The sequence below is a fragment of the Entelurus aequoreus genome, linkage group LG10 (genome assembly GCF_033978785.1).
Source record: "Entelurus aequoreus isolate RoL-2023_Sb linkage group LG10, RoL_Eaeq_v1.1, whole genome shotgun sequence".
Classification (NCBI taxonomy): domain Eukaryota; kingdom Metazoa; phylum Chordata; class Actinopteri; order Syngnathiformes; family Syngnathidae; genus Entelurus; species Entelurus aequoreus.
Genome location: NC_084740.1, coordinates 73600881 through 73613380, shown reverse-complemented (window position 1 = coordinate 73613380; position 12500 = coordinate 73600881). Strand labels below are relative to the sequence as shown.

The 12500-nt window shown below is 30.8% G+C and overlaps 2 protein-coding genes across 7 annotated transcripts in view; one reads left to right on the top strand and one right to left on the bottom strand.

Moving 5' to 3' along the window:
* The window catches only part of vwa8 (von Willebrand factor A domain containing 8), a 304338-nt gene extending 303444 nt beyond the window's left edge, over positions 1 to 894 (bottom strand). Inside the window, exon 1 of the mRNA XM_062061646.1 lies at positions 770 to 894. The gene's annotated coding sequence lies outside the window, so the exon portion shown is untranslated. The remainder of the gene's footprint in view (positions 1 to 769) is intronic.
* The window catches only part of dgkh (diacylglycerol kinase, eta), a 259098-nt gene that overhangs the window by 62127 nt on the left and 184471 nt on the right, over positions 1 to 12500 (top strand). For 3 of the 6 annotated variants that reach the window (XM_062061650.1, XM_062061649.1, XM_062061655.1), the window contains one exon: positions 8225 to 8305. In XM_062061650.1, coding sequence (XP_061917634.1) covers positions 8225 to 8305 — 81 coding nt within the window. Of the gene's footprint in view, positions 1 to 11; positions 26 to 1214; positions 1467 to 8224; positions 8306 to 12500 lie in introns of those variants that run through there. The other 3 variants (XM_062061654.1, XM_062061652.1, XM_062061651.1) reach the window with 3 other exon arrangements.

The window sequence follows — 12500 nt, the reverse complement described above, 5'->3', positions numbered from 1 at the left end:
AAAAAAAGTCTCGGGCCACCACTTGGTTTGTTGTTTTTAATGACTATGATAGGATACATGCTTTTTTTTAATGCAAACAATACAAAATGGAAGGATTTCTAAGGATTAAGAAACTTTGGTGAGTATCTAGATCAGTGGTTCTTAACCTTGTTGGAGGTACCAAACCCCGTTAAGTTTCATATGCGCATTCATTGAACCCTTCTTTAGTGAAAAATAAAATGTTTTTTTTCCAAATTCAAGACAAAGTTATATGTTTTTGGTAACACTTTAGTATGGGGAACATATTCTAAGTAACAAAGACTTAATATACAGTTATTTGGTTAGGGTTAGGGCCAGGGTTAGAGGGTTAGGGTTATAATAAGGCCATGCCGAATAAGGCATTAATAAGTACTTAATAATGACTAGTTAAGAGCCAATATGTTACTAATTTGCATGTTAATAAGCAACTAATTAATGGTGAATATGTTCCCCATATTAAAGTGTTACCATGTTTTTTTACTGGTGCACACAATGAACCGTGCATGAACATCACCTTGTTCAAACAACAAAACCAACACCAAATTACACACCTGCAAATCAGTGTGATTTCTGTTGTTGCCGTATCCGTAATACGCCGATAGGGAGAAGTTTTTATTTACACGATGAGTCGGGTGTGTTTTGACCGCCGCCGAACCCCTGAGGCCGACTCACCGAACCCCTAGGGTTCCATCAAACCCAGGTTAAGAACCACTGATCTAGATAAAAGGTGCAAATATAGAATTATACTTACATATTTTTAGCATGGCTGAAACAACAACTCCCGTGGGGTCCTTAAAGGGGAACTGCACTTTTTGGTGGCAATTTTCACAATCATTATGAGAGACAAGAGAACACATGTCTTTATTTTAGGATTTTAAACATGATAAACGCTTGAAAGATGCGGCTAATGAAAGTCACCAGTGTCGCCTTTAAAGCCTTTTAAGACCGCTTCAAACAACATTTTATATACACACTGCAATTCTATATGTAATGTAGTAACAGACACCTTCATAACAATATGTAATATGTTCAATATTTACCATATTTTGATCATTTTAGTCATTTCCGCGATTTGTTTCTTCCGCACATTGATTTCTGTTTCCATAGCAACGCACGTCTGACTTCCGGCAACATGTTTGTTCCTACTTCCGGAATCAAACACGAGCGTGTGTGTTCTAATCATGGCAGACTTAACGGACAACGGAGACGACTCATTTTGGACAAATGAGGATTCACAACCTTATCTTTTTGAAGATGAATTCCTCATAAAAGCGAGCACAAAGAAGAGGGCGAAACGTTGGAGCAGACGGAAGTTGATAAGAGAGAGGTGAAAGTCACTCGAAGATGTAAAATGTGGAATTTGAAGACAAGCTATTATGACATAAATGGAGTGCTTACCCAAAATCAACAGGAAATCAATCAGCTGGACCAGACAAACTGTCCATCCAGTGAGTCACTTTAATATTGATTATGATGCACGCAGCAGTTAGTACAACTACAGTACATACACTGTCTGGCTAGCTGTGTACAAGCAAAACATGAAATGTGGGCTAATACTTTTTCTCTAAAATTGTCTTTCTGAAAGTTATAAGAAGTGAAGTAAAAAAAATTATGAATTTATTTAAACAAGTGAAGACCAAGTCTTTAAAATATTTTCTTGGATTTTCAAATTCTATTTGAGTTTTGTCTCTCTTAGAATTAAAAATGTCGAGCAAAGCGAGACCAGCTTGCTAGTAAATAAATACAATTTAAAAAATAGAGGCAGCTCACTGGTAAGTGCTGCTATTTGAGCTATTTTTAGAACAGGCCAGCGGGCTACTCATCTGGTCCTTACGGGCTACCTGGTGCCCGCGGGCACCGCGTTGGTGACCCCTGTCGTAGAAGCTAGCTTATCTTTTTCCGTAGTTAACTTTTACAGCTAATACCGCACGTAACTAGGGATGTCCGATAATGGCTTTTTTGACGATATCCGATATTGTCCAACTCTTAATTACCGATACCGATATCAACCGATACCGATATATACAGTCGTGGAATTAACACATTATTATGCCTAATTTGGACAACCAGGTATGGTGAAGATAAGGTCCTTTTTTAAAAAAATTATAAAATAAAATAAGATAAATAAATTAAACATTTTCTTGAATAAAAAAGAAAGTAAAACAATATAAAAACAGTTACATAGAAAATAGTAATTAATGAAAATGAGTAACATTAACTGTTAAAGGTTAGTATTATTAGTGGAGCAGCAGCACGCACAATCATGTGTGCTTACGGACTGTATCCCTTGCAGACTGTATTGATATATATTGATATATAATGTAGGAACCAGAATATTGATAACAGAAAGAAACAACCCTTTTGTGTGAATGAGTGTAAATGGGGGAGGGAGTTTTTTTGGGTTGGTGCACTAATTGTAAGTGTATCTTGTGTTTTTTATGTTGATTTAATAAAAAAAAAACCACAAAAAAACGATACCGATAATTTAAAAAATGATACCGATAATTTCCGATATTACATTTTAAAGCATTTATCGGCCGATAGTATCGGTAGGCCGATATTATCGGACATCTCTAGTTACTACGATAGAAAAATAATTCTTCACTGTTCACTCTTACAATAACAATGTCGTTACAGCTAGGTTAATTATACAGGTTACGGAACGGAACGTAAATGAAGTATTGTTGACGTTTTTTTTAATGCATTTATAAAGTGATTTTGTAATATAACAAGCGGTAGAAAATGGATGGATGGACGATTGCTCCCATTAGTTACAACGCTATCCACCAAGAACGACCCGATTTTTACATCAAAATGTTTTTTTTCTTCTGGTCTCTCATAAGAAGTATTGTGAACGATGAGCAAAAAAAAAAAAAAAAAAAAAAGTGCAGTTCCCCTTTAAGACTATTGCACTGTACTGTACAGAAAAAAAGTGATGACATTTCTGCAAATATTTCATAGTGTATTATTTCCATAGGACAACATTGAACAACTGACACTTTGATACCATGTAAAGTAGTTAGGGTGCAGCTTGTGTAAATAACAGTGTATGGTTACTAAGTCCAAACAACTGGCAACAGAAGTGAGTACCGTATTTTTTAGAGTATAAGTCGCTCCGGAGTATAAGTCGCACCGGCCGAAAATGCATTATAAAGAAGGAAAAAAACATATATAAGTCGCATTTTTTGGGGAAATGTATTTGATAAAAACCAACACCAAGAATAGACATTTGAAAGGCAATTTCAAATAAATGAAGAATAGTGAACAACAGGCTGAATAAGTGTACGTTATATGAGGCATAAATAACCAACTGAGAAGGTGCCTGGTATGTTAACGTAACATATTATGGTAAGAGTCATTCAAATAACTATAACATATAGAACATGCTATACGTTTACCAAACAATCTGTCACTCCTGATCGCTAAATCCCATGAAATCTTATACGTCTAGTCTCTTACGTCAATGAGCTAAATAATATTATTTGATATTTTACGCTAATGTGTTGATAATTTCACACATACACTACCGTTCAAAAGTTTGGGGTCACCCAAACAATTTTGTGGAATAGCCTTCATTTCTAAGAACAAGAATAGACTGTCAAATTTCAAATGAAAGTTCTCTTTTCTGGCCATTTTGAGCGTTTAATTGACCCCACAAATGTGATGCTCCAGAAACTCAATCTGCTCAAAGGAAGGTCAGTTTTGTGGCTTCTGTAACGAGCTAAACTGTTTTCAGATGTGTGAACATGATTGCACAAGGGTTTTCTAATCGTCAATTAGCCTTCTGAGCCAATGAGCAAACACATTGTACCATTAGAACACTGGAGTGATAGTTGCTGGAAATGGGCCTCTATACACCTATGTAGATATTGCACCAAAAACCAGACATTTGCAGCTAGAATAGTCATTTACCACATTAGCAATGCATAGAGTGTATTTCTTTCAAGTTAAGACTAGTTTAAAGTTATCTTCATTGAAAAGTACAGTGCTTTTCCTTCAAAAATAAGGACATTTCAATGTGACCCCAAACTTTTGAACGGTAGTGTAAGTCGCTCCTGAGTATAAGTCGCACCCCCGGCCAAACTATGAAAAAAACTGCGACTTATAGACCGAAAAATACGGTACACTTGAGTAAAAATGACCAAATTGAGCCACACTAGCTATATTCACTTGCCAGTGTCATGTGACCTGTTATTGCTAGAAGATCTCAGGTGTGGATGAGGAGCAGGTGTGGTTAATTTGATGTTTCTCATACTGGTCACTAGCACAGGATGGAAGCCACAGAAAACTTTTAACACTTTAAGCCCAGTTTGGACATTTTCAATGGTGTTGCACTCACTTGATTTGCCAGTAAGTTAATGAGTGTGTGTTGCATCAGTACACTTTACATCGTATCAAAGTGTCAATATTATGTTATTAAATATTGGCTGAAATGTGAGGGGAGTTCTCACTTCCCCCGCGTAGGCCCGTATGTACCAGAGAGGGACTGGAACGCTCGCCTTTGTCCGCCATCGCTGTCAGCTTTCATTACAGCTTCCCTCAAGCTTGTTGTGTGCGTGTGTCGGAAGTACACAAATGTGTGTGTGTGTGACTGAGAGTGTCAAAGGAACTGTAAAAAGCCATAAAACACACACAGATACACTTAAACGTGATGCAACAGTGCGGAAGCCAAGAGCGTAACAAGGGTGGTGTTTGGGTTGGCACGGCTTGGCTCTCACACACACACACACACACCCACACACACACACACACACACACACACACACACACACACACACACACACACACACACACACACAATTTAGTGGGGCATTTTTCTTACGTTACCGAGCTAAATGTCCTCGCAAAGACAAATGTCAGGCAGTGCCATACACATATAGAAGGACCACAACACACACACACACACCAGAGACAAATCCTCCTGAGATCCAGCGTCCTCTGCAGTGGACATTTGCTTTTTGTGCAAGAGGGCTATTTTTCCCCCCCCCCAAAATGGTTAAAAGTTTGAAAAAAAAGACCCCAAACAAGTGTCCACTGTGGTGAACTCTGGTTCTGTCTAAAAGGAAAAGAGCTTATGTTAGCATTTTTACAACCAAAATGTCCAATATTCTTTGTGTTTCGAAATAAAGTGTACCACAAAAAACTATTTATTATTGGCTTTATTTTAACAGAAAATCGTATGATACACTACCGTTCAAAAGTTTGGGGTCACATTGAAATGTCCTTATTTTTGAAGGAAAAGCACTGTACTTTTCAATGAAGATAACTTTAAGAAATACACTCTATACATTGCTAATGTGGTAAATGACTATTCTAGCTGCAAATGTCTGCTTTTTGGTGCAATATCTACATAGGTGTATAGAGGCTAGAGATGTCCGATAATATCGGTCTGCCGATATTATCGGCCGATAAATGCGTTAAAATGTAATATCACAGCCCTTTGAGACACTTGTGATTTAGGGCTATATAAATAAACATTGATTGATTGATTGATTGATTGATATCGGAAATTATCGGTATCGTTTTTTTATTATCAGTATCGTGTTTTTTTTTATTTTTTTTTATTTTGTTTTATTTTTTATTTTTATTTTTATTAAATACACATAAAAAACACAAGATACACTTACAATTAGTGCACCAACCCAAAAAACCTCCCTCCCCCCATTTACACTCATTCACACAAAAGGGTTGTTTCTTTCTGTTATTAATATTCTGCTTCCTACATTATATATCAATATATATCAATACAGTCTGCAAGGGATACAGTCCGTAAGCACACATGATTGTGCGTGCTGCTGGTCCACTAATAGTACTAACCTTTAACAGTTAATGTTACTCATTTTCATTAATTACTAGTTTCTATGTAACTGTTTTTATATTGTTTTACTTTCTTTTTTATTCAAGAAAATGTTTTTAATTTAGTTATCTTATTTTATTTATTTATTTTTTAAAGTACCTTATCTTCACCATACCTGGTTGTCCAAATTAGGCATAATAATGTGTTAATTCCACGACTGTATATATCGGTTGATATTGGTATCGGTTTATATCGGTATCGGTAATTAAAGAGTTGGACAATATCGGCATATCGGATATCGGCAAAAAGCCATTATCGGACATCCCTAATAGAGGCCCATTTCCAGCAACTATCACTCCAGTGTTCTAATGGTACAATGTGTTTGCTCATTGGCTCAGAAGGCTAATTGATGATTAGAAAACCCTTGTGCAATCATGTTCACACATCTGAAAACAGTTGAGCTCGTTACAGAAGCTACAAAACTGACCTTCCTTTGAGCAGATTGAGTTTCTGGAGCATCACATTTGTGGGGTCAATTAAACGCTCAAAATGGCCAGAAAAAGAGAACTTTCATCTGAAACTCGACAGTCTATTCTTGTAATGAAATTCTTTATTTTATAGTAATTTAAAATGTAATTTAATTTAATTTAAATTTTAAATTAGAACACAAACACTTAAGAATTAGATATACATTTAAGAAAATATTAAACTAAATATTAAAAACACACATGTGTCCAAAATTAGTCTTAAATTACTTCAAGTATTTTTATTCGAATTTAGTCTTAATTTTAATTAAGTTTCAATACCATTTTAATTAAATATAAATGTATTTTTTGATTAAAATGTGTATTTTATTGTAATTTTTATTTTTAATTCAATTTTGATTTTTTTTATTAGAATGCAAACACTTCGGAATTAGATATACATTTAAGAAAATATTAAACTAAATATTAAAAACACACGTGTGCCCAAAATTTGTCCAAAATTACTTCAAGTATTTTGATTTTGATTTAGTTTTAATTTATTTAATTTTAATACAATTTAAATTAAATGTAAATCCATCCATCCATTTTCTACCGGGTATTTTGTAATTTAAATTTTTATTTTATTGTATTTTTTATTTTAAGTCAATTGAATTGAATTAAAATTATAATGCAAATACTTTCGAATTAGAAATACATTGTAACATTAAACTAAAATAATCATTAAAAAACGCATGTACCCAAAATTTGTCTTAAAAAATGTATATGGATATTTTCTCTGTATTTCATAGACAGAAAAAATGTACAATAATTGACATATTAATTGTAACAATAGTTGATGAATATGAGTGGAAATATTAAACGACCATGAGGTCATGGAGGACAGAGTCACCTTCAAGGTGAAAGTGGGGAAGGTTTCCTGCATGAGGGAAGCATCGTGCGTGATGCAACAAACAGTCTATTCTTGTTCTTAGAAATGAAGGCTATTCCACAAAATTGTTTGGGTGACCCCAAACTTTTAAACGGTAGTGTATTTTTTTTTATTTTTTAAAATACATTTTGGCCAAAGGGGGCGCATTTCAATTTCCTACGCCCACTTGTTATTACATATGTTGGCCAGAGGGGGAGCGCTTAAAATTTTAACACACACTTGTTATTTCATATGTTGACCAGGGGGGGAGCACTTTCAAAACAAACACAAAGTCAATTTTTAAAAATCCCTCCTTTTTGGGACCACCCTAATTTTGATACATTTCACCAGCAGGGGTGCAAATGAGACATTTTCTATCAGATACAATGGTTTTCCGTATCGGGACCATGATTTCGATCCTAACTTGTTCACCGGTCCTCATATGGAAGCTACTTTTCCTTGTTGATGTGTGAAGAAGGGTAGAAATACAAAAACACACACACACAGACACACACACACACACACACACACACACACACACACACACACACACACACACAGTTAGTTATTGTCCTTCAGCACTTTAAGACCTCTGCTGTGTGCCTTCAGCATCACGTCACAGTCTGGTTTGTCACGCCGCCCTTCTGCTGCTCCGCTGGACGGAGAGGAAGGACAACCCCCCCACCCTCCCTTTCCACTTGAACGACAAACCGCTAAAACAATGTTGCGTGTCTCAAAAAATGCAGGTCCATTGTGTATCCTTGTGTTGTGACAAGTTGTGTGTCTCCCATGTAGCCCTCAAAGGAGGTGCTGCTCTATCTGCATTAGAGGTGTCATGTAGAATCTTTTTTTAAAAGTGCATCCATTCATTCACCCTCACTACCCATTCCAGGTCTGCTTTGCTCATGATAAGACCTTTTTGCATCACCGTCGCCATGGCAACCCCAGTAAACATGCTTAAGTTCAATACGACACAGGTAGACAGACGCTCACTGTCTTCTTGTTCTTCTTGCGCAGTCCCTTATCTTTGACGAGGTGGACCTATCGGACGCCAGCGTAGCCGAGTCCAGCACTAAGAATGTCAACAACAGCTTCACGGTGAGTGGATCGGTCATCTCATCTTTACACACACTTTATGCTCAATATTCAAACATGTCAGATGATGTGATCAGGTAGTTTCTATAAAAGGTTTTGGCAAAAACTCCTTAACCAGTTCGCCCAACATCCCTCGCCACGTCGCGCTGAGAAGTTTGCAGCTTCAGTTTATCACAGACTTTATTTTTGTTTATATAATTGTTAAACATATTCTACATATTTTTGGCCTGTTGAGTATTGTGGCCACTGATTGGCTCAGCCACAGACAGCATTACTATACTGGATTGAAGGAGTCTACAGGTGACTATTTGGGTGATATTTCATGTCTAGAGAACTCTCATAATGTTAAAACGTATTTTTACCTCGCATATTTTATGCTCGAGCTATGAAAATATTTGATTTTTTGTTAATAATTTCTACTTTGCGAAAATTAATTGAACCCAGAACCGGTTACCAGCAGTAAACGATAAATAAATTGTTTTTTTTTTTTTAAAACAATGGGAAGGCACAATTTAGTTGAATTTTTAAAAAAAATATATATATATATAGATAAAGTTGTATTGTAGGTGAATACAATTTTAAAATATGGTGTATAGTAACTTGAAAGAAATGTTCAAAGAAACCCGATTACTCTGACTTCTCCAACTAAAACTAAATACAATATGTAATAAATAGTCCAGAATGATTATTTAATTAAAATAAACAAATAGATTAAGTAATTTAAGTATTTTGATTTAAATTAAATTAAATCAAATACAATTTTTATTTAATTTAAATTTGATTTAATTTTCATTTAAATTTGATTTTATTTTCATTAAGTAATTTAAGTATTTTGATTTAAATTAAATTAAATCAAATACAATTTTTATTTAATTTAAATTTGATTTAATTTTCATTTAATTCAAATTTGAATTATTTTTTATTTTATTTAATTTCATTGAATTTTAATTTTAAATTAGAACGCAAACACTTTAGAATTAGATGCACATTTAAGAAAATAATATTAGACTAAATAATTATTAAAAACACACACATGTGCCCAAAATTAGTCTTAAATTACTTTAAATTGGATTTAGTTTTCATTTTAATTAAATTAAATTTAAATACATTTTTCGATTCAAATCTTTATTTTATTGTCATTTCTATTTTAAACTCATTTAATTCAAATTTTAAATTAGAATGCAAACACTTTAGAATTAGATGCACATTTAAGAAAATAATATTAGACTAAATAATTATTAAAAACACACACATGTGCCCAAAATTAGTCTTAAATTACTTTAAATTGGATTTAGTTTTCATTTTAATTAAATTAAATTTAAATACATTTTTCGATTCAAATCTTTATTTTATTGTCATTTCTATTTTAAACTAATTTAATTCAAATTTTAAATTAGAATGCAAACACTTTAGAATTAGATGCACATTTAAGAAAATAATATTAGACTAAATAATTATTAAAAACACACACATGTGCCCAAAATTAGTCTTAAATTACTTTAAATTGGATTTAGTTTTCATTTTAATTAAATTAAATTTAAATAAATTTTTCGATTCAAATCTTTATTTTATTGTCATTTCTATTTTAAACTCATTTAATTCAAATTTTAAATTAGAATGCAAACACTTTAGAATTAGATGCACATTTAAGAAAATAATATTAAACTAAATAATTATTCAAAACACACATGTGCCTAAAACTAGTCTTAAATTACTTCAAGTATTTTAATTTAGATTTGGTTTTCATTTTAATTACATTTTTATTACAATTTAAGTTACATTTAAATGTATTTTTTCATTCAAATTTGTATTTTATTTTAATTACTTATAAAAAAAAATTATTTAATTTAAATTTTAAATTAGAATGCAAACACTTTAGAATTAGATATACATTTAAGAAAATAATATTAAACTAAATAATTATTAAAAACTGGCCCTGCGATGAGGGGGCGACTTGTCCAGGGTGTACCCCGCCTTCCGCCCAAATGCAGCTGAGATAGACTCCAGCAACCCCCGTGACCCCAAAAGGGACAAGCGGTAGGAAATGGATGGAATTATTAAAAACACACATGTGCCCAAAACAAGTCTTAAATTACTTCAAGTATTTTAATTTGTATTAAGTTTGAATTTAAATTTTATTTCAATACAATTTAAATCGGATTTAAATGTATTTTGTAATGAAATTCTTTATTTTATTGTAATTTAAAATGTAATTTAATTTAATTTTAATTTTAAATTAGAACGCAAACACTTTAGAATTAGATATATATTTAAGAAAATATTAAACTAAATATTAAAAACACACACATGTGCCCAAAATTAGTCTTAAATTACTTCAAGTATTTTTATTTGAATTTAGTCTTAATTTTAATTAAGTTTCAATAACATTTTAATTAAATAAAAATGTATTTTTTGATTAAAATGTGTATTTTATTGTAATTTTTATTTTAATTCAATTTTAATTTTTTTATTAGAATACAAACACTTCGGAATTAGACATATATATTTAAGAAAATATTAAACTAAATATTAAAAACACACGTGTGCCCCAAATTTGTCCAAAATTACTTCAAGTATTTTGATTTTGATTTAGTTTTAATTTATTTAATTTTAATACAATTAAAATTAAATGTAAATCCATCCATCCATTTTGTACCGGGTATTTTGTAATTTAAATTTTTATTTTATTGTATTTTTTATTTTAATTAAATTGAATTGAATTAAAATTATAATGCAAATACTTTCGAATTAGAAATACATTGTAACATTAAACTAAAATAATCATTAAAAACACATGTACCCAAAATTAGTCTTAAATTACTTCAAGTATTTTTATTTGAATTTAGTCTTAATTTTAATTAAGTTTCAATAACATTTTAATAAATATAAATGTATTTTTTGATTAAAATGTGTATTTCATTGTAATTTTCATTTTAATTCAATATTAATTTTTTTCTTAGAATGCAAACACTTTGGAATTAGATATACATTTAAGAAAATATTAAACTAAATATTAAAAACACACGTGTGCCCCAAAATTTGTCCAAAATTACTTCAAGTATTTTGATTTTGATTTATTTAATTTTAATACAATTTAAATTAAATGTAAATCCATCCATCCATTTTGTACCGGGTATTTTGTAATTAAAATTTTTATTTCATTGTATTTTTTATTTTAATTCAATTGAATTCAATTAAAATTATAATGCAAATACTTTAGAATTAGAAATGCATTGTAACATTAAACTAAAATAATCATTAAAAACACATGTACCCAAAATTAGTCTTAAATTACTTCAAGTATTTTTATTTGAATTTAGTCTTAATTTTAATTAAGTTTCAATAACATTTTAATAAATATAAATGTATTTTTTGATTAAAATGTGTATTTCATTGTAATTTTCATTTTAATTCAATATTAATTTTTTTCTTAGAATGCAAACACTTTGGAATTAGATATACATTTAAGAAAATATTAAACTAAATATTAAAAACACACGTGTGCCCCAAAATTTGTCCAAAATTACTTCAAGTATTTTGATTTTGATTTATTTAATTTTAATACAATTTAAATTAAATGTAAATCCATCCATCCATTTTGTACCGGGTATTTTGTAATTAAAATTTTTTATTTCATTGTATTTTTTATTTTAATTCAATTGAATTCAATTAAAATTATAATGCAAATACTTTAGAATTAGAAATGCATTGTAACATTAAACTAAAATAATCATTAAAAACACATGTACCCAAAATTAGTCTTAAATTACTTCAAGTATTTTTATTTGAATTTAGTCTTAATTTTAATTAAGTTTCAATAACATTTTAATAAATATAAATGTATTTTTTGATTAAAATGTGTATTTCATTGTAATTTTTATTTTAATTCAATATTAATTTTTTTCTTAGAATGCAAACACTTTGGAATTAGATATACATTTAAGAAAATATTTAACTAAATATTAAAAACACACGTGTGCCCAAAATTTGTCCAAAATTACTTCAAGTATTTTGATTTTGATTTATTTAATTTTAATACAATTTAAATTAAATGTAAATCCATCCATCCATTTTGTACCGGGTATTTTGTAATTAAAATTTTTATTTCATTGTATTTTTTATTTTAATTAAATTGAATTCAATTAAAATGATAATGCAAATACTTTAGAATTAGAAATGCATTGTAACATTAAACTAA